General features: G+C 36.0%; 2 protein-coding genes across 2 annotated transcripts; both read right to left on the bottom strand.

Moving 5' to 3' along the window:
* Positions 1-2,871: 2,871 nt before the first annotated feature.
* Positions 2,872-14,421, bottom strand: LOC101407509 (olfactory receptor 6C74). The gene is made up of 2 exons (XM_087442273.1): positions 14,142-14,421; positions 2,872-3,886 (listed from the first exon to the last, which is right to left on the bottom strand). The coding sequence occupies exon 2, from the start codon at positions 3,875-3,877 to the stop codon at positions 2,939-2,941; it is 939 nt and encodes a 312-aa protein (XP_087298399.1). The 5' UTR covers positions 3,878-3,886; positions 14,142-14,421; the 3' UTR covers positions 2,872-2,938.
* Positions 14,422-23,134: 8,713 nt separating this feature from the next.
* On the bottom strand, positions 23,135-24,106 carry LOC101408555 (olfactory receptor 6C74-like). Its single transcript, XM_014786781.2, has one exon. It carries the CDS (start codon positions 23,861-23,863, stop codon positions 23,135-23,137), a length of 729 nt encoding a protein of 242 aa, XP_014642267.2. The 5' UTR covers positions 23,864-24,106.
* Position 24,107: the final 1 nt, after the last annotated feature.

Below are 24,107 nucleotides of genomic sequence, written 5' to 3' on the forward strand. Positions count from 1 at the left end.
TTATGTTATCAGTGAACATGTTAATCCTGTTCTTTCTTCTTATTCTTTGCTTCATTAATTTACTGATTTCTTTCTAGGCAGTAGGTTTTATGATTTAAATGACGAGAATGTAGAAATGTGTAGGATGCAGGCTCCTCTTGGGGAACTTAGAGTCCACTGCAGAAAACAAATATAGTCAATTACACATGTTATGATAAGCACCATCGAGAGTTGACTACAAACACTATGAAAGTTTGACTATGGAGTGACTAACACAGCCTTGTCCATGACAGTCTTCCATAAGAGACTCCACGTGAATTAAATAACAAAGTGTGATTGAAGCACAGGACTCCTAGTTGGAAGAGATAAGAAATGAAAGAGGAAAGGCCAGTTATGAAAATACTTGAGGAATTTGAGCATTATTTTGTAAGCAGTACAAAGCCATCAAAAATTTCTTAGCAGGAAAGCGCCATGATCGATTAACATTTTAGAGATATTCAAACAGCCATGTGGAGGATGAGTCAGAGATCAGAGGCAGGAAGGGTGTTGAAGAGACAATTGATGTACCTTGAGTCTAGGTCTTAACACTCATTCAATATGTATTTGTGAAACACAAACTGTTAGTAATTTTGTTACCTTCAAGTTTCAGAGGACAAAAAACTTCAGAGTGCCAGAAACAGGTGCACAAACCAGATTTTAATAGGGTTTTAAAAGTTTAACACATTTTGAGAATCATACGTACATTTAATACACCCTTATCTCTACTATTTACAAAAGTAAACCTTTAGTCACAAACTCATGATTTATCTCAAATTAAGTGGAAAATTACTCCCACTAATCATGTCTCATCATACCTTAGGCCTAGGGTTTCTTTCCTTTTGCATTTTCCATTATCCACCTACATACATTCTAGAAATGAAAGATAAAAAAGGGCCTATGCAGTGTAAGTGGTTAAACCTAGAAAATACATTTCTGAATTTCACAAAGTTATCCATAATTATTTTTGGAGATGAAAGAAAAGGGAGGAAGTTGCAGTCTTTGATCTATATTAAATTATTTATGACTTTACTTACATATCAGACTTTAATAATAGCAAATAGGCTTTACATTCATATTTAAAGAATAAGTTTAATAAATAAGATAAATACTATTTAGAAATATAAAATAAATATTCCACATAATTGCATTTGGCAACAACATGAGACTTAGGCAAGAGTGATCACAAGAAATTCTGAAAATTCTAGCTTATGTCAGATGCCAACCATTTTGAGACTAATTTTCTTTTTTTTTTTTTTTTTTTTTTAACAGGAGAAAATCAAACAAGTTTAATAACGTGCATACAAGGAAGAAACCCAGGACAACTGAGACTAATTTTCTTGAGTGTAGTTGTCATTCATAAAGCAGAAAATTTTGTGCATATAAGCTAAGTTATGATGCCTTTCAGAGGAAGCTGCGCTGTAGAAGAAAGCCAAACAGGGAAAGTTGAAGGGTACTTCTTTTATGTTTCAACTTCTGTTGTCAAATAAAATATTCTTAAAGTATTACAATTTAATGGAAACCACTTACACAAACATGATCCTTATTTGAAATATATATTTGAATCTTTTCCACTTCTGCTCAATGCCCCATTTAAAATTTATTTAGATATATAGATTTAAAGCATTTCACAAATGCTCATAAAATTCATATTAACTTGCTTGCTGACCTGGCGGTCTAACAAAGTAATATTTCCTTCTAAATATATTGAGATAATTCAAGTAACAATTATCCATAAGGTCACCATTTAGATTGTGTGGAAACTAAGTGATAGATAAATATTCATCAAGAAAATTTAGATTAGTCTTCTTTTGAAAATTTTATCAGTTGGTCACATTGTGATGTGATCCAATTCAAAGGAAAAGAGTCAAAATGTTCTGCTTTTTGAGTGATCAGTCACTATATCTAATTTTTAATGCTGAAATCACTTAATTTGAAAAGTAAAGTTCTCTACTGGATCTCATAAGTCCTTCACTTTATCTGTGCCATTCCTTAAACTCTTTGGAATGCTCTATAAGAATCTCACTGTTTGTTTATTCCTAAGTGACATATGGACAGAGGGATTCCCACTTTATTTTGCTAATGAGGTATAAAAGATGCATGGACATCAAGAATCTGTGTTTTGTCATCAGTGAGCTGTGGGTTGTTTTTATTTTTTTTGTCATGAGGAAGTTATTTAAGCTCTAAATATGACTTAGGTTTACATGCATAAATGAGCATGATGATACCTATCTTAGACAGTATTGAAGATGGCAACAAATATATTTCACAAATCCTGGCCATTGTAAGCAATCGATAAATGTTAGCGATAACTTCTATCTGATTACTGCAAGGCGAGTAATGCTTTAACTACTCTGAAGTTCCTTTAATCTGTTTCTAAAAATATACTATAACTCTAAGCCTGGTTGAAAATTTGAAAATATCAAAATGTGTAATGTAAGAAATGCCATTAAATTAATTTGCTCCAAGTTTCTGTTAAGCACAGTAAGAAATCAGACATCAAATTCTGAATCCACCAATAGTAACCTGATTAGCTGATCAAATTTAGGTAGTGTATAAAGTTTGATATAAAATATATGGCAAACTTAGTCTCTGAATTCCAGAACAGTGGAAAGGCATGTGGAGAAAATGAAGTCCAACTTTGTCTCCCTCAGAGAGAATTTTGAAAAAAAATCTATAGAGGTATGAAATAAAATGCCAAATGAATTTGACCAGAAACAGGAAATATCTTTTATATGTGTTCTCAGCACAAGGGAAAAATAGCAGTGAAGGTTAGACTTTGAATGTTAGACAAGCCACAGAGGAAATTATAAGACAAAAGATAGGTAATATTATTTGAATACAAACATTGACGCACTCTGTGACACACTCCACCCTTCACATTTTATTTTACTCATACCCTCGGTAATATCACTAAAGTGGTTCACTTCATTGAGAAAAATTCTATCTTTTTGATCATGTGCTTAAAAGCATCTTGCACTTGTTTGTTTCTCAGAGTATAAATGAAGGGATTCAACATGGGGGCAACAGAAGTACTGAGCAGAGCTATCCCTTTATTTAAAGACACTCTCTCTTTTGCAGAGGGTTTCACATACATGAAGATGCAGCTGCCATAAGAAATGGACACGACGACCACGTGAGAAGAACATGTAGAAAAGGCTTTCTTCCTCTGTTGAGAAGAAGGATTCTTCAGAAGAGTCCTGATGATGTTTGTGTAGGAGAGAATCACTAATGCCAGCGTAGCCAGGAGCGTCAAAATGGCTGAGAGAAGTGCCATTAATTCTGTTAAATCTGTGTCTGAGCAAGAGAGCTGCAATATAGGGGAAACATCACAGAAGAAATGATCTACAGTGTTGGCTGCACAGAAATCTAGCTGGAGACCCACAAGAAGTGGTGGAAAAATTATTATGAAGCCAGCCAACCATGAAGCAAAAACTAGCAAGCTGCAGACTCTGCCGCTCATGATGGTCGTGTAGTGCAGGGGTTTGCAGATGGCCACGTAGCGGTCATAGGACATGGCAGCCAGAAGAAAAAATTCGGTTGCACCCAAGAGAATAGTAAAAAACAGCTGTGCTGCACAACTATTGTAAGAAATGGTTTTATCACCTGTTGCCATACTCACAAGAAATTTGGGGATGCAGACAGTTGTGAACAAGATTTCTAAAAATGAGAAATTTCGGAGGAAGAAATACATGGTCGTCTTTAGATGATAATCCAGTAGAGTGAGGGTGATGATGGTTAGATTCTCGGTGACACTCAACATGTAGGTGAAAAAAAGGAAGAGAAAAATGACCACCTGTAATTGTAGATCATCTGTCAGTCCAAGAAGAATAAAAGATGTCACTGTTGTGTGGTTTCTCATAGCTGACTTCTATAAAATAATAATAATAAAATAAAGAATAAGAAAAAATGAAAATTAAAGGAGAAAAAGCTGCATGAAATACCTATTATCTTGACACCCTCCATAAACACATTGCTACCCACACCCAACCTCCTTCAATTTTCTGCTATTCAGGGGCGGGCCCCATGGCTTAGTGGTTAAGTGCACGCGCTCCGCTACTGGCGGCCCAGGCCCGGATCCTGGGAGCGCACCAATGCACCGCTTCTCCGGCCATGCTGAGAATGGCCGGAGATGGGATGCTGAGGCGGCATCCCACATACAGCAAGTAGAAGGATGTGTAACTATGACGTACAACTATCTACTGGGGCTTTGGGGAGAAAAAAGGAGGAAGATTGGCAATAGATGTTAGCGCAGAGCCGGTCTTCCTCAGCAAAAAGAGGAGGATTAGCATGGATGTTAGCTCAGGGCTGATCTTCCTCACAAAAAAAATAAATAAAAAATATTCTGCCATTCAGCAGTAACAGCCTGCAAAACGTCACTCATAATTTTTACTCAAAATTTCACTAACTCAATGCCACTCTGAGTTTGTTTTCTTTTCTCAAGTGTCATAAATCCAAGCATTTCAAATGGATAACATATTGCACTGATAAAATCATATAAAGGAAATACGAAGGAACAGAAAAACTTTCATAATCTAACTTTTATCTTCGGTGTTTACAATTTTCTCCCAATATATGTAGTTTACATTAAATTATTTTACCCCATCTTTTGACCCATTCTCCTTCTTCTGCTCCTTCTCCTTCTTCTTCTTTTGCTTTTATTGAAAGAATCATTCATGTTTTTATGATGAAAATACAAAGTAATGAAACTACTTCCCTGGGTTATAAATCGTAGGCTACACAGGACCTCAACAGATCTTTGGAGAAACCATTTGCTTTGAGGGAGACACAGTTTCATTATCCTCATTTTGTAGAGGAATAAGTTTCATTTTTCTTTGTCAAATATCTGTTTCTCTGTGTTTCTCACTCTTTATGGTAGATTTTGTTATTCTATACGTCAGATTTTAGCTGAGGCCTCTCTGCCTTTTAAAATTAACATAAACTTCAACCTAAACATCTCTATCCCAAATACAGTGGGAATTCTATACTTTCAGCAAACTTCTGAAAACTTCAGGCTTTAATCCTGGTCACTTCTTTTAGTTTTGCTCTCCCTATTTTTCCCTAGACTTGAATTTACTTTCATCTCTCTCACCCTGGATATTCTCCTTTCTCTGGTATATACCCAAGCAGATATAATGCACATCTTAGCGCATGATGTTTATATTGCTATGTAACATGCTTTACGGATTATCTGCAGTGACAGAGCAAAGTTCTAGAAAACAAGCTATTTAAAAAAATAAAATGTTAGCTAGACATGCCTGGTAGTTGGCATTAGTGTCATTGCTCTGCATGCTTCCCCTGTTGCCGTGGTAGCCTCCTCTCTCTGATTCATGTCCAACCTGTCTTTGTGATTCAGAACACAACAATTCAAAATTATGTTAACCTTTTCATTTCTTCTTGTTTTTCCATCTTCTTCCAGACCATGCCTATGCCCTCAGATTTATCACCTCAAAAGTCTATCACCAAATTTTTCTAAAGAATGACAATACTTTCCTCAGGAAGAATACTGTATTGTATGTTTAATTGCATTTTAACATTATTACATTTCATATATTCCAGTTCCGGTGTTTAAAAAAGCACAAATATTCCAATGGCTATAAATGATTACAATACAACTAGGTTTTTTTCTTTTTCTTGCTCTCTTTTACTTCATTTCTTTCTTACTTTTTTTCTTTCCTTTCCCATTCTCTTCAAAGGATCATTTTTCTAAAAATGTCTATAATCCGGCCATTTAAGTAAACTTCATGCTCATTAGTGAGATTTTTGAAATCTAAGGTTAGTCTATTTTAGAGGTGAGAAGCGTAGGGAAATATCAATCAACAATGACGAGTATGTCAAGAGTATAAAGTGAGAAGTAGAATCATATATGGGTACTCTCCAGCCTGAATTTAAATTACAAAATCCAAAAAAAGAAATTTAAAAAGAAAACTTACAAACTACTTGACAACATTATTTTTCTTCCTAATTCTACAATAAAGTTCTTGCTGCACGAAAGTAAAATGGTCACTGTTTTCAACGATTCTTATAGTCTCAGGGGCTTCTGTAACAGCTTTGTCAATTTATAGGTAAGAGATAAGAGATTCCTTAGGATATGAAAATTGAATAGTTCGTGATATATTTAAATTATATTGAATTCAATATGATGCTTGATAAACAAAACAAAATTTCCTAAGTTCAGAACAAAGTCATTTTTCCAGTGACATATTTAACAATATTCACAATAACCATGTGTACTAAATGTGTATGCAATTATGATTATCTGCAGAAAACAACACATTCATTTAGTAAAATGCGTTTCTGAGGTTCTGTTGGATACTGTGAAGGACATCTATTCAAAGTTTGATTTCTACAAAATGAAAGGTTCAAAGATTTTTCTTTCAGACAACTCAATTGATTACTTTCAGTATAACTTTCAGTAGGATCAGGTTAATGTTTGCTTTGTAAAAAAATCAGTTCTAACTTCACACAATATATTTCAACAGCTTACAAAGCAATCATTTTATTCTTCCAGCTTCATGCAGTAAAATTAATATGATTAAAATAACAACAAATTTTTTTCCAAACCTTAATCCCTTTAGTGGCAATTTCATTCCCAGCTATCTTCTTTTGACGTGAGTCCCAGAACAGAGGCAATTTCTAGTGTCGCATATCCGTCATGGTTTTTTGTATTTCCTTAACCCATGCTTTTACCTTGCATTATCATCCAAAGTACATTAGCACCAGCATCACACACTTAGGATGTGTAAGCTCAGATTTTATCATGACAAAAAACTTAGTTTCATTCCTTCTCATTATTTTTTTAAACAGGCATTTTCTCCAATTTATGTTATATTTAGCTTAGAGCATATTTTCTGGATTATATACAAAACAAAATTATATATTTTTAAAAGATTAGAAAGGAGGGGTAAAAAGAGAAGATTTCAGACATGTTTCCTTTGAGATGTTTTTGGCCTACATGAAAAGCACAATTGCTTGTTTTGTAGGTTTTAAGATTACGAGTAGTTATAATCCTTTTTGTACACTGTGCCATCTGTCTCAAGAGAATTAACTGATTAAAAATTAAAGGAAAAAGAAAATATTTCCCTGGAGACCATTGTCCAAAGATGTTAAAAATATATGGAAAATTATTTTAATAGTGGAGAAAACTCTATAATTTGTAAACTTAATTTTAAAAGCAAGACAAAAATTTCTTGAGGCAGCTATATGTTGTAAACCATAAGGATTTTTAAGGAAACTTGACCCACCTTACACGTCCATGTCATACACATCAAACAAGAAAAATGAAACAAACCTATGTATATTGTGGAAATATCTTAAGAGGATTACCAAAATTTTGAACTCAGATTGATTCAATAAAAGGCTTACATTATATTACCTCGTTTAAGCCTCTGAAGAGGCTTCTTGAGTCACAGATTTGAGACTCAATCAGGTTTAGGCTCTAGAAAGCCAGGATAAGTCATCATTGTCAAAGAAAATACTAAGTGTGGTGACATTCCTATATAAGGATCAGGATCATGGAGATCTGAATTGAAGGGAAATGAGTTTCTCAAGACAGACATGTAAGAGTCAAATGTGTTTGCACTTGCTCTGTCAGTGTCCACACCAATCTCTAGGGAAATTTGGTTGATTCTATATAAAAATTATATTTCAAATCCATTTACATTTCGTAAGCAGTGTTTACCTTTATGTGAGCAGCACTCAGGTGAAGAAACAAATTCCCCAGTCCTCCAGAATCCTCATGCCTACTATTTTCTGGTCGTTATATCTCTCGAGGCTAGCCACTGTCCTTACTTCAAAAAGCTCAGATCAAGTTTGCTTGTTTTGGGACAATAGAAAGCTACTTCCTGATATTTAAAGTCGAATATGCAGCCTGGCTCTGCCAGCTTCAACATAGATCTATGGTGAACCAGCAGATGAAGGAAGAGAGACTAGTGAATTGCATGGGAGGTTTTCATTGATGGGCCAGGAAGTGATTTTCATAACTTCCATTTATATTTCATTGATAAGAACTCAGATGTACAGACACACCAAAATGCAAAAAGTCAGAGACATCTAGTCTAGAGGATGTCCAGCAGGAAACGTTTTGTGATGACCAGTGGCGGCTACAACTGCCACCATTCTAATCCAGTCTACCATTGCCTTCCACCTGGTCATAAGCTTGCAGGAGGCTTCCAATTAATCATTGCTCATCCAACCCATTTTCTATAAAGATGATAAAATTATGTTCTCTAAAATTTAATGTAGATCATTCTACTTCTTTGCTAAAATCATGTCAGGAAACCTAATTGAATTGCAGGTAATGTGTCTCCAGCAAAGAATCGTTGGTATAGCTCTGCCCTACCTAGTCTGTCTTCACTTCTTTCCACTCGTTCTTTATTTACTCTGTTATCAACAGTAACACTACTTTCTGTCCAGTCCTCAAGCTCTTTGTAACCTCTATTCCTATCTCTGCTCTCACTTCACTGCCAAATTCCAGACTTCAGATTAAATATCATCTCCACAAACAAGTCATTTTGAGAGGAGACCATATGTGAGGAGACCCTTCCCTTTTGTATGGTCTTTATCTCAGTCTTTTGTTCTTATACCGCTTTCAATATTTATTTTTACATGTCATTTCTTCACTTTTTTACCTCCTGGTTCTCCTATAAAATTCTAAGCTGTTTCAGAGCAGACTTGCCTGTTGTATTATTCATCCCTATAGACTTAGGATCTGGATATCCCTGACACTAAATAGGAAGTGAATAAATATGTGTTAAAGAATAAAAAAGTTTGGGGACGGCCCGGTGGTGTAGTGGTTAAGTTTGTGTGCTCCGCTTCTGTGGCCCGGAGTTTGCAGGTTCAGATCCCAGGCACAGACCTGCACACCACTCATCAAGCCATGCTATGGTAGCATCCCACGTACAAAATAGAAGAAGATTGGCACAGATGTTAGCTCAGAGCCAATCTTCCTCACCAAAAAAAAAAAAAGAAGAAGAAGAAGGTGAATTATTTGGATAGGAGAGCAGTTGAAGTTTATTCTGAAATTCTGAACAAGATGGAATAATAAAGAAGGCAATGCCGCTAACTTAGAGTGCATAGCAAGAGGAAGCCTGGGCAGTGAGAACAGAGGAAATTTGGAGGAAATGGAGACAATGATGAGCTAAATCTTTAATATTCAATTCAGGATGCCAATATGTAGAAATATTCTGCTGTAGCTCGTCTCAACTTTCAACTATAATAACCAACATTAAAACTAATAATTCAAACTTATGCAACTCTGAAAGCATTTGAATATAAAGTCCCGAGAAAATGTTTAAAATTGGAAAAATACATCCGAGTTTTATTTCAGAAGCAGAGATCACTTTCCAATTGAGTAAAATGATCTTCAATTTCTCTTTAGCTGCCTTCTTTGTCTTGGAGAAATTGTATACATATTACTCAGAAAACTACTCATTATGACTCTGTCTAAGCAAATATGTGTGTATAAAGGGACCTAATTATTGTTATTTCTCCAATACAAAATACCATTTGAGTAAAATTATTGTTTTGGCTTTATTAAACTTTTACTTATATAAAGTTCAAAAAGTCAAAAATTTTAGAACTGTTAATGAAAATTAGCGTCCTCGTGCTCCAGCTCTCATACACCTTAACTCTTGTTCTCCAGAGACTTCCACTGTCAGTAGGGTATTTTTTCCCTTTTTTATGCATTACTATGTCTTTTTTTTATATATAATTTTTTTTTGAATAAGTGGTGCATTCATGTGCTTTATTTTTTATTTTATTTATTTTTTTTGTGAGGAAGACTAGCCCTGAGCTAACATCCGATACCAATCCTCCTCTTTTTTGCTGAGGAAGACTGGCCCTGGGCTAACATCTGTGCCCATCTTCCTCCACTTTACATGGGACGCCGCCACAGCATGGCTTAACAAGCGGTGCGTCGGTGCGCGCCCAGGATCCGAACCAGCGAACCCCTGTCCGCTGCAGCAGAGCACAGGCACTTGACCGCTTGCGCCACCGGGCCGGCCCCTACTATTTCTTAAATGATATTTTTTTATTGGAGATTAGTCATTGGTTTTCTAGTACGAAAAATGAGCATTTGACTTTGTTACACCTCTTACTCGTCCTACACACATTTCTATTTCCTCAGTCTTTTTATTATATTTTTAATAATTTTATTATAATTATCAGTTTGAATTTTATTCTCACAAAGATTATTTTGACAATGTATTCTTTTTTCCTATTGGGCTACATCTTGGCCTACATTCTATTTCTTTCTTTAACAATTTTTTTTTTTTTGCCTTGGGCTTAATTTTCTCATTAAATTAATTGCATAGCTATTTATGCACTCTTCAGTATTCCCTACACAGGCTGGCCTCCAGAAGTGCAGCTATACCCTTAATAGACTCAAATACATTAGGCAAACTCTCTCTTTCATTTTCATTTTTCTCAGCGCCGTCAGTCCTGGACCTCTTTTTGCTCTCAGACGTACGAAAACTGGCTGCTTTCTAGGTCAGAGCCACAACTCTTGTATTGAGATGTCTGTTTCCTATAGTATTCGTGAAGAGTAATTTTATCTTTCTCCTGCTTCCAAGTGTAGATACAGGTTTTGGGGATCTTTAAGCTTCCTCATATTAGAGTACTTTCCTTTAAGGCAGCATTACAAAATTATGAATGCAAAATTTATAAATATAGAATTAGAAACATACATGTATGTTATGAAGAAAGAGGAAAATCATAACAAAACTCACATTAATTAAGGTGAGATCATAATTTGTAGAAAATGACAAAATTTTCATTAACTAATATAATTCTCTAATACATTTTCCCCTTAAATTTGTTACTGTATTGTTTAATGATCTCCTCATAGTTTTTCTTTCTATTAGCCATTGGAAAGTGTACAATTCAGTGCCATTTTGTACATTCCCCATTTTTGGAACCATCACCTGTATTAAGTTCCAATACATTTGATCACCTTGAAAGAAAACCCTGTTCCCGCTAAGCAGTTATTCCCCATCTCCCCTCCCCTTAGCCTCTAAATCACCAATACATTTTCTGTCTTTATGGATTTACCTGTTTTGGATACTTCATGTAAGTGGAATCGTACAATATGTGAGCTTTGTGTCTGATTAATTTCACATAGCATAATGTTTTTGAGGTTCACGCATGTTGTTGCATATATCAGTACTTCATATATTTCTGGTTGGATAATACTCCATTCTAGGTATATATCATATTTTATTTATTCATTAATCCATTGCTGGACACTTGGATTGTTTCCACATTTTGGCTATTATTAATAGTGCTGCTTACAATAAAAATGGACAAGTATTTGAGTACTTGTTTTCAGTTATTGGGTAAAAACAGAAATTGCGATACTGGATCCTGTGGTAATTTTTTGTTTAATTTTTTAAGGAACAGCCAAACTGGTTCTATAGTGGCTACACAATTTTACATTCCTACCAACAATGTATGAGAGTTTTAATTTCTCCACACCCACATCTTTTTTCATTATAGTCATCCTAGTGGGTTTGAAGTGGTGTCTCATGGTTTTGATTTGTGTTTGCAATTTCATAATGACTATGATAGTAGTTTTATCTGTTTCTCCTTGCAGTTCTATTATTTTTTTCTCATGTAGTTTGGTGCTCTGTTGTTAGGCACAAACATGTTAAGGATGGCATTGATATGTTTTCTAATGTTAAACAGACAATGTATTTTTTAAATAAATCCCACTTGGTCATGGTCTATTATCATTTTTATATATTAGTAAATTGAATTTTTTATATATTATTTTAGAATTTCTGTATTTGTACTCGTAAAAAATGTTTTCTGAAGTTATATTTTCTTTTAATGACTTGCCTGTTCTTTGTTTCATGATAATGATGGCTTACGAATCGTTTGAGAAACATTCTCTTCTTTCAGTATTTTGGAAGAATGTGTGTATATTTGGTATTTAAAACAAATTTTGGTAGAATTTTCAAGTGAAGCCATCTAGGTCTAGGTTTTTTTTATGTGGGAACATTTCTACCTATAAATCATTTACTTTAACAGATATAGCATATTCAGCTTATATATTTCTTCTTGAGTGCTTTGGATGTTTACGTTTTACAAAGATTTTATCCATTTCATATAAATTATTTACTTTTTGGTATAAAGTGGTTCATAGTGTCTCATTATTCTTTTAATATCTGTAGGATCTGTAGTGATGTCATCCTGTAAAAGCTAAAATGAGAAATTTGTGCACTTTCATTTTTCCCTGATGATTCTAACTAGAAGTGTATCAGTTATACTTATCTTCTAAAGATTCAGTGTTTGTCTTCTCTAGCTTTTCGATTATTTTCTGTCTCATAGAGTTCCTCTCTGGTGATTTAGTGGATATAGCATAGTGTTCAGCAAATACTGCTGAAACAGTTGGATATCCAAATACCATCAAATGAACTTTGATACGTGCCTCAAAATATACTAAGAGACTAATCCAGTAATCCATTTCCCATGAGCTGAGTACAAGTTGGTAGCACATTTTTGTGCATAATGATTAGGTAAAGAAATGGTTTGCAGACCACAGCAGAGTAGTCACAGGATATAGGAGCATAAAATTCTGTAGTTCCCAAAAAGGTGAAAACAAAAAAATAGTTGAGTTGCACCAACACTCTTGGGTATTGTTAGTCTTTGGTCATAATAGTTATCAGGAAATTAGGAATATAGACCACAGTGAATGAGATTTCCAAGGAAGAGAAATTTGGGAGGAAGTAATGCGTTAAAATCTTTAAACAGAGATTCAGCAAGGAAAAGAGGATGAATTCCCCATCTTGCTCAACATCGTACTTGAGAAATAGAAACAGGAAAATAACAATTCGCAGCAAAGGTCCATCTGTAAATCCAAGCTGAATGAATTCTATTTCCCTTGATTGGTTCTTATTCCCCTTTATGAATGTTATCAAAACTACACAATATAGATGATTAAATTAGTGATAGCAGTTTTTTTCATCTCTTAAAAATGCTGACAACCAAAGAAAGATACTTTTGCAGGATCATATCCATTAGCAAGTATTTTTTTCCTGCATAAAATGTCATGTTATAGCTAAATCATATAAAGGATCAGCTTAGTGATCATCATATCCTAAGAGATATTCCCTCTTTCTGAACTTGTATAGCTCTTATATGCAAAACGCAATTTATCTGATTGTTTGCAATTTGACTCCTTATTATATGAATATTTTAGAGTCAGGGCATGTAAGTCACATAAATTGCATTTTCTATTGACATTAAAGAAAAAATGATTGAAGAATGTTCTAAATGTCAGTGTCAATTATAACCCAGGTTCCAAAAGCCTCCCCTCAATAATACACTTTTAAGTCTGTGTTATGTCTACCAATGTTCTACTTTCCATATTTCATTTTTTATTGTTTCTGAATTTAAATTATAACCCTTGAATATTATTTTACACTTTTATTCAAACAGAAAAACCTCATTTGTTCATTACTTTTTTATCATTATCCTACTTTTTGCTAAATGTAGCAATCTGCCTTCTTTTTGATCATTTGATATTAAGTCCAAGAAATGAGTTGATGCTTTCCTCAATATATATGATACATAGGAAGAAACATAACTATAGGAAAGCTAAATAAAAGAGAAATAAAGATTGTGGAGTCAAGATGGCGGCGTAGGCAGACTCGGAACTCACCTCCTCCCGTGGACACAGCCAATTTACAACTACTCGTGGAAAAATTACCCCTGAGACAGAACTGAAAACTGGATAAGAGGAACTCCTGCAACAACGGACAATCCTAACTGAGGCGGAAGAGGCAGAGACTCCCTTCTGGAGAGGAAAAACGCCGCCTTCACAAGCCGCCAGCTTCACGGCCGCCGGGAGCAGCTCACAGGTACGCAGCCTCCCTGGAGGCGCGGGGTCCTGAGCCAGGGAGCGCCCCCGCTGTGGGCATTTTGTGGACCCAGCACAATCGAGACCAGCGGCATAATATCTGACTTTGCTGCTACTAAAGCATTGGGGAGCACCCCCAGAAAACCCGGTTCACAAAGAAACTAAAACTGGCTCTTAAAGGGCCCCCGCGCAAACTCACCCGTTTCAGAAAGCATCCTAAAATCACCAGAAAGAAAGGTGCACAGTGCTTTGGTGACAAGAGACTCACCTAATAGGCCCTGAGTGCATCTCGGTGAGGGGTGAGACCTCTCCAGGGACTGGGACATTGGCAGCGGCCATTGTTGTTTCCCGGTGTGGGCGTCCTGACACAGACGCCATTGGAGTTCTCCCTGAGGCCTGCTAGCCCAGGGTCTGCCCCACCCGCTAGAGCACCAATTTAATCCAGCTCAGCCAGGGCAGGCAGCCCACCCTAGAGACTGGCCCCACCCAACAACAAGCCCTCAGGCAACTTGTGGGCCTGCATAGATTGGTGACTGGATTCTCTGCAGCCTGGCAACTGAGCCGACTTGAGCAGGGCAGGGTGTGCACAAGGAGCGGGTGGAGAGTGTGGGGTGGTGGTGGAGTGTGTGGGGCTCCCGGGATGGAGAGACTGGGTCCCCTTGGGGAGGTCAGGGTGCTCACACGGGGCAGGACTGTGTTGACTGTGTGTGTGGACCTGGGGGTGGCAGGGTTTGTCAGCTGCAGAAGACTTGTGCTTCTCAAAGACCCACATAGGAGGTTTGCCCCACCTTCCAAAGCCTGAAACGATTGGGTGCTCCTGTGCCTGAGGCCAGCCCCACCCAGCTGCAATCCTCAGAGAGCTGACAAGAGACCTAATAGGCTATAGGCTTACAGCAATTGTAAGGCCCTGAGCCTAACAACCTGCCATGCTGGGGGCCTACTCACTTAAAAGAAATACTGCAACACAAATGTGGTATTAGAACTTGCAGCCAACAGTGCTGGGGCTCCCCATACCTGATAAAGAGACTGAAGGGCCCACAAAAACTACAAGCAGCTGAGCATTACAACAGCTTGCCAGGAGCATAACTCAGCCTCCCTGGGTGCCTACAGGGAGAGCAAACAGGCCACAACAGAAGGACACACGTAGCCCACATAGGGTTCACCCCTGGAACATTGAGAACTGAGGGAAGCACACTGGAAACCTCCTAAGGCATCACTTACATAAGGTCACCCATCCAAGAGCAGGAGACGTAGCTGCCCTACCTAATACGTAGACACAAGCACAGCGAAAGAGGCAAAATGAGGAGGCAAAAGAATACATTCCAAGTAAGGGAAGAGAACAAAACCCCAGAAAAGGAACTAAGTGAAACAGAAATGAGCAACCTACCCGACAGAGAGTTCAAACTAAGAGTGTTAAGGATGCTCACTGATCTGGGGAGAATAGATGAACTCAGTGAGAATGTCAACAAAGAAATGGAAGATATAAAAAAGAACCAAACAGAAATGAAGAATACAATACTGGAAATGAAAAATTCATTAGAGGGACTCAAAAGCAGAGTAGAGGATACAGAAGAAAGGATCTGTGAGCTGGAGGAAAGACTAGAAGAAATTACCCAAGGTGAACAGGTAAAAGAGAAAAGAATTAAAAAGAGTGAGGACAGTCTAAGGGACCTCTGGGACAACATCAAGCGCACTAACATCCGTGTTATAGGTGTCCCGGAAGGAGAAGAGTGATACAAGGGGACAGAGAATCTATTTCAAGAAATAATAGATGAAAACTTCCCTAAACTAAGGAAGGAAACAGACATCCAGGTACAGGAAGCACAGAGAGCCCCAAACAAGATAAACCCAAAGAGGCCCACACCAAGACACATCATATCAAAAAGTCCAGAATTAAAGATAAAGAGAGAATCCTAAAAGCCGCAAGAGAATGTCAAGTTACATACAAAGAAAACCCCATAAGGCTATCAGCTGACTTCTCAGCAGAAACCTTACAGGCTAGAAGAGAATGGCATGATATATTTAAAGTGCTAAAAAGAAAAAACTTACAGCCAAGAATACTCTACCCAGCAAGGTTATCATTCAAAATGGAAGGAGAGATCAAAGTTTTCCCAGATAAGCAAAAATTAAAGGAGTTTGTCACCAAGAAACCAATGCTACAAGAAATGTTAAAGGGACTGATTTAAGGAGAAAAGAGAAGACCACAAATAGGAAAAATTATCTGTTTCCATGATTAGAATGTAATGGATACAAATGCACAACAAAGAGGTTAGATATGATATCAAAAACATGAGGGAGGAGGGTAGTTAAAGAGTACAGCTTTCAGACAGAGGTCAAACTAAAGTGACCATCAATTCTGTATAGAAGAAGAAAGGAACAGAGAAGGACTACTAAAACACTGAGAAAAAAAAAAGTTAAAAAATGGCAGTAAGTACATACTTATCAATAGCTACTTTAAACATCAATGGACTAAATGCTCCAATTAAAAGGCATAGGGTGGCTGACTGGATAAAAAAACAAGACCCATATATATGCTGCATACCAGAGACACACTTCAGACCTAAAGACACTCACAAACTGAAAGTGAAGGGATGGAAAAAGATACTCCACGCAAATGACAATGAAAAGAAAGCAGGGGTAGCAGTACTCATATCAGACAAAATAGACTTTAAAACAAAAACTGTAAAATGAGACAAAGAAAGGCATTACATAATGATCAAGGGAACAATCCAACAAGAGGATATAACACTTGTAAATATCTACGCACCCAATGTAGGTGCACCTAAATATATAAAGCAATTATTAACAGACATAAAAACAGAAATAGACAGTAACACAATAATAGTAGGGGACTTTAACACTCCACTTACACTAACGGATAGATCATCCAAACAGAAGATCAATAAGGAAACATTGGCCTTAAATGATACACTAGAACAGATGGACCTGGTAGATATATACAGAGCATTCCATCCAAAAACCGAAGAATACACGTTCTTTTCAAATGCACATGGAACATTCTCCAGGATTGATCACATATTAGGCCACAAAACAAGTTTCCATAAATTTAAGATGATTGAAATAATACCAAGCATCTTTTCTGACCACAACGGTATGAAACTAGAAATCAACTATAGGAAGAAAATCAGAAAAGCCACAAATACGTGGAGATTAAACAAAACGCTACTGAACAACGACTGGGTTAATGAAGAAATCAAAGAAGAAATCAAAAAATACCTGGAGACAAATGAAAATGAAAATACGACATGCCAGAATTTATGGAATACAGCAAAAGCAGTTCTAAGAGGGAAGTTTATAGCAATACAGGCCTATCTCAACAAACAAGAAAAATCTCAAATAAACAATCTAACAATGCACCTAAAGGAACTGGAAAAAGAAGAACAAACCAAGCCCAAAATCAGTAGCAGAAGGGAAATAATAAAAATCAGAGCAGAAATAAATGAAATAGAGATAAAAAAACAACAGAAAAAATTAATAAAACCAAGAGCTGGTTCTTTGAAAAGGTCAACAAAATTGACAAATCTTTAGCTAGACTCACCACAAAAAAAAGGGAGAAGGCACAAATAAGTAAAATCAGAAATGAAAGAGGAGAGGTTACAACAGACACCTCGGAAATACAAAAGATTATAAGAGGATACTATGAAAAGCTATATGCCAACCAATTCGACAATCTGGAAGAAATGGATAAATTCCTAGAATCATACAACCTTCCAAAACTGGATCAAGAAGTAGAGAAATTGAATAGACCAATCACCAGTAAGGAGATCGAAACAGTAATCACAAACCTCCCCAAAAATAAAAGTCCAGGACCAGACGGCTTCCCTGGTGAATTCTACCAAACATACAAAGAAGAATTAATACCTATCCTTCTCAAACTCTTCCAAAAAATTGAGGAGGGGGGGAAGCTCCCTAACTCATTCTACGAAGCTGACGTTACCCTGATACCAAAACCAGACAAGGACAACACAAAAAAAGAAAATTACAGGCCAATATCACTGATGAACATCGATGTAAAAATCCTCCACAAAATACTAGCAAATCGCATACAACTATATGTTAAAAAGATTATACACCATGATCAAGTGGGATTCATTCCAGGGATGCAGGGATGGTTTAACATTCACAAATCAATTAGCGTAATACAACACATTAATAAAATGAAGAATAAAAATCACATGATCATCTCAATAGATGCAGAGAAAGCATTTGACAAGATACAGCATCCATTTATGACAAAAACTCTGAATAAAATGGGTATAGAAGGAAAGTATCTCAACATAATAAAGACCATATATGAGAAACCCACAGCTAATATCATCCTCAATGGTGAAAAACTGAAAGCCATCCCTCTAAGAACAGGAACCCACTGTCACCTGTGGGTGACAAGGATGCCCACTGTCACCACTCGTATTTAACATAGTACTGGAAGTCCTAGCCAGAGCAATCAGGCAAGAGAAAGAAATAAAAGGGATCCAAATTGGAAAGGAAGAAGTGAAACTGTCACTATTTGCAGATGACATGATTTTATATATAGAAAACCCTAAAGAATCCACCAGAAAACTTTTAGAAGTAAGAAACGAATATGGTAAAGTTGCAGGATACAAAATCAACATACAAAAATGAGTTGCATTTCTGTACACTAACAACGAAGTAGCAGAAAGAGAAATTAAGAATACCATCCCATTTACAATTGCAACAAAAAGAATAAAATACCTAGGTATAAACTTAACTAAAGAGGTGAAAGATCTGTACACCGAAAACTATAAAACATTTCTGAAAGAAATTGAAGAAGACACAAAGAAATGGAAAGATATTCCATGCTCTTGGATTGGAAGAATTAACATAGTTAAGATGTCCATACTTCCTAAAGCCATCTATAGATTCAATGCAATCCCTATCAAAGTTCCAACAACATTTTTCACAGAAATAGAACAAAGAATCCTGAAATTTATATGGAACAACAAAAGACCCCGAATAGCTAAAGGAATCTTGAGAAAAAAGAACAAAGCTGGAGGTATCACACTCCCTGATTTCAAAATATACTACAAAGCTATAGTAACCAAAACAGCATGGTACTGGCACAAAAACAGACACACAGATCAATGGAATAGAATCGAAAGCCCAGAAATAAACCCACACATCTACGGACAGCTAACCTTTGACAAAGGAGCCAAGAACATACAATGGGGAAAAGAAAGTCTCTTCAACAAATGGTGTTGGGAAAACTGGATAGCCATATGCAAAAGAATGAAAGTAGACCCTTACCTTACACCATACACAAAAATTAACTCCAAATGGATTAAAGACTTGAATGTAAGACCTGAAACTATGAAACTTCTAGAAGAAAACATAGGCAGTATGCTCTTCGACATCGGTCTTAGCAACATCTTTTCAAACACCACGTCTGACCGGGCAAGAGAAACAATAGAAAAAATAAACAAATGGGACTACATCAAACTAAAAAGCTTCTGCACAACCAAGGAAACCATCAACAAAACGAAAAGACAACCTAACAATTGGGAGAAGATATTTGCATACCATACATCTGATAAGGGGTTAATCTCCAAAATATATAAAGAACTGATGCATCTCAACAACAAAAAAACTAACAACCCAATTAAAAAATGGGCAAAAGACCTGAACAGACATTTCTCCAAAGAAGATATCCAGATGGCCAACAGACACATGAAAAGATGTTCAAAATCACTAACTATCAGGGAAATGCAAATCAAAACTACAATGAGATATCACCTGACGCCCGTCAGAATGGCTATAATTAACAAGACAGGAAACAACATGTGTTGGAGAGGATGTGGAGAGAAGGGAACTCTCATACACTGCTGGTGGGAGTGCAAACTGGTGCAGCCACTATGGAAAACAGTATGGAGATTCCTCAAAAAATCAAGCATGGAACTACCATATGATCCAGCTATTCCACTGTTGGGTGTTTATCCAAAGAACTTGAAAACACCAATTTGTAAAGGTACATGCACCCCTGTGTTCATTGCAGCGTTATTCACAATAGCCAAGACTTGGAAGCAACCTAAGTGCCCATCAAGGGACGAAAGGATAAAGAAGCTGTGGTATATATACACAATGGAATACTACTCAGCCATAAGAAACGATGAAATCCAGCCATTTGTGACAACATGGATGGACATTGAGGGTATAATGCAAAGTGAAATAAGTCAGAGGGAGAAGGTCAAATACCGTATGATTTCCTTCATTAAGTAGTAGATAATAACAACAATAAACAAACACATAGGGACAGAGATTGGATTGGTGGTTACCAGAGGGGAAGAGGGGAGGGAGGAGGGTGAAAGGGATAATTCGGTACATGTGTGTGGTGATGGGTTGTAATTAGTATTTGGGTGGTGAACATGATGTAATCTATGCAGAAATAGAAGTACAATGATGTACACCTGAAATTTTTACAATGTCATAAGCCAATGTTACTGCAATAAACAAAAAATTAAAAAAAAATAAATAAAATAAAAATAAAACAATTATTTCCAAAAAAAAAAATAAATAAATAAAATGTAATGTGATTGTATCTGTGTTCATGGTAATTAAAAACTTTTTTACATCAAAAAAAAAAAGAGAAATAAAAAATGCTCATGGGTAATTAAAAACTTTTTTACATCAAAAAAAAAGAGAAATAAAAAATGGTTTCCTTGGGGACGGCCCAGTGGTGTAGGGCTAATTTTGCGCATTCCGCATTGGCAGCCCAAGGTTCACCGGTTCGGATCCTGGGCGCAGACCTACTCACTGCTCATCAAGCCATTCTGAGGCGGTGTCCCACATAGAAGAGCTACAACTCTACAACTATGATACACAACTATGTACTGGGGCTTTTGGGAGAAAAAAGAAAATGAGGAACATTGGCAACAGATGTTAGCGCAGGGCCAATCGTCCTCACCAAAAAAAAAAAAAAAAAGCTTTCCTTAATTTCATCTCAATCTGCATATCTGGGTATTTTCAAAACCAGAATTATGTATTTGCTGCAATTATTATGCTGGTCCATTCCTGATGAGGCAGTGGTCTTCAGTAGTTTCTTATGACCCTTATTGTATCATTTTTGCAAACACCTGCGTTACTTTTAACTCTTTGAGTTCTACATTTTCTTTACACTCAAATATTGATTTTACCATTTAGAAATTGGCCAGATTTATCCAAACAGATGTTCTTTAATATGTCCCAACAGAATTACCCTGGAAGTTAAAATTGTTGAAAATTGAGCCTTGTACTTATCCATATTATAATCCATATTATTTTTACATTATTATATAACTCTTTCATGTTCTATTACAAGTACTTTATATTAAGCATTTCTATGATGTACTTATTTAACTGCTTTCTCTAAGGTCCCAATTTAAGCACCTGTTAGGAAGAGCATTAATTTTATCCATTGCTCCATTTTTCTTGATCCATCTTATGTATTATTTTTCTCCTCTTTTACTAATCATTACCTCTAATTATTACTACTAGCAATCTTTTACTAATCATTACATAATTCATTACTCCTCAATTGGAGTAATGAAAACTAAGAATTCCTGACTTTGAATTTTCATGATTCCATTTTTTAGCTCTGTCTCTATCAAAATGGTCTTATCCTTACTGAGCTATCTCTTGTTCCTACGGGTAATTCTAATAATAATAATTATATAACACCATTGTTTCCAGAATTACATATAAAACACATACCAGAGCCTGTAATTTAGTGAGTAGTCAAATACTACTCAGTAGAGATCTTATTTTTATATTATATATGTTGTTCAGCTTCCCTCACTAGATAAGAAAAGCTGAAAGCATTTCTGGGTTAAGTATTTCAGCATTTCAGGTGGAAGTTCTCTTAAGATGCAAGTTTTACCTGTATTTAAGAAACTATGTTAATTGTTCAAAATCCACTTTAAAAAAACAGCACTATTAAACCACTTGGGGATTCAGAATTCAGTGGCCAAATGTAGTGGTTTTATTTGATTTAATGTGAGATGATATGTCATAGACTAACTGAAGTACAAAAGAAGAGAGATGATGTAACTTTAATCTGCTTGAGAGTCAGAATAAGTGGGAATGGGGCAGTCTTAGTCTGGCAGTGCTAGACTCTTAATAAGAGTTACAGAACAGCCTTTATGGTAAATGACTTGTAGATGAAAGATATTTAAAAATACGTAAATAAAGCATTTCAGAATAGCTCAACTATAAATTAGTGGTTTAACTTGGATAGTATGTTTTAAGCAAATCCATCCTGATTGACACATAGAATCAGAATGAAAATAAATATTGAGAGAGCCTTAGGTTTTACTTTTACTAGGTTGTCTCAATATGTTATATGTATTTTTTTCATTTTCTGTGCTCTTAAAATTTGTAAAAGTTAGATGATGCTCCAGGATTATTAGATTTATTTTCTCAAAATGGGAAAAGTATATACATAAAAGATTAAGGAAAAAATGTAATCAATTGTTTAAATAACAATTATTCCTGAAATCATAGTCATGACTCAAGTATCCTGTAAGATCCAGTTCATTAACAAATTGTACAAAACCTATATAATTGTCCATTAAGTTACATACTTATGTATTTTTCTCTCTGGCTATATTTTATTCTGCTCTTTTAGGCAGTATTTTCTAACATTTTCTTCAAATCAAGATCCATAGTTAAAAAGGAAATGAAAAAGAAATTATAGCCTAATGCACCACATTTCTGGAAAAAATATCATGAAATATGAAGTGTAAATGTGAAAAAATTTTTCATTATATTAATATTTTTAAATTCTTGTCACAACAGAAATTGATTTGAATTCCTGAAATGTCGGATTATGATCTACAGTTTGAAATTCCTTAAGAAAATGTTTAGATTATTATAGTATTTTAGTTTCATTGGTAAGAGACACAGCTATACATATATATAGCTATATCTATGACAAATTGAAAAGAATAAATACATTGAGTTAGTGTTGTTCTCCCTATTTAATAGTCATCTACAAGCAGTTTCCAATTAGCTTCAGAAGTCTCCCAACTTATTGAGGAAGCTTTCTCAGTATGAGGACAGCAGGTAAACATTGTATTTCATTGTTTATTTTTAAAATAAACCAATAAGAAAACACATATTTTCATCTATAACTGAAATATTTGTAAATGTTAACAATTCTCTGATAGAAACTAAACAGCTACTATTGGATACACTGGAATTATTTGAGACTCCTTTGTCGTTTCCTCTATATACAGTACAATAGGATATTCACTTGTTTGAGAAAGAAACAACCCTGTGTATCATATTCATGAAGGCTTTTTTCACTTGTTGGTTCCGTAACGTGTAGATGAAAGGATTCAGAAGTGGAGCAACAGAGGTATTGAGCACAGCAATTCCCTTGGAAAATGATATTCTTTGTTTGACTGATGGTTTAACATACATGAAGATGCAGCTGCCATAAGAAAGTGTTATCACAATCATGTGAGAAGAACATGTTGAAAAAGCCTTTCTCCTCTGAGTGGTTGAAGGGATTCTTAGAACGGTCAAGGCAATATAGGTATATGATATTGTCACCATTACTAATGTGACCACAAGTGTTACCACAGCCGAGATAAATCCCATCATCTCAATGAGCTGTGTGTCTGAGCAGGAGATCTGCAGGAGGGGATTAGTGTCACAGTAGAAATGATCAACAGTGATGGAGTCACAGAAGTCGAGTTCTATACCTAAAAGGAGTGGTGGAAAGATAACAAAGAACCCAGCAAGCCAGCAACTGAGGACTAGCTGTATGCAGATTTTACTGTTCATGATGGTTGCGTAATGTAGGGGCTTACAGATGGCAACATAGCGGTCATAGGACATAGCTGCCAGCAGGTAAAATTCAGATGCTCCAAGAAGGAAGGCAAAAAACACTTGAGCAATACAACTGTTATACGAAATAGTTTTGTTCCCAGTTGCCATAATAACCAGCAATTTAGGAATGCATGTAAAATGCATGTAGGAAAATGCATTTTCCTACACAGTGTAGGAAATTTCTAAGAAGGAAAAATTCCGAAGGAAAAAATACATGGGAGTCTTGAGGTGAGTGTCCACCAGGGTGAGTGTGATAATGGTTAGGTTGCCAGTGATGCTTAGCAAGTAAGTGAGAAGCAGGAAGAGAAATAACACAACTTTCCACTGTGGGTCATCAGTCAAACCTGCTAGGATAAACTCAGTGACTTTTGTATGGTTTCCCATTACT

This window comes from Ceratotherium simum, chromosome 17 (genome assembly GCF_057802395.1).
Source record: "Ceratotherium simum simum isolate JZ-2026a chromosome 17, ASM5780239v1, whole genome shotgun sequence".
In the NCBI taxonomy this organism is placed as follows: domain Eukaryota; kingdom Metazoa; phylum Chordata; class Mammalia; order Perissodactyla; family Rhinocerotidae; genus Ceratotherium; species Ceratotherium simum.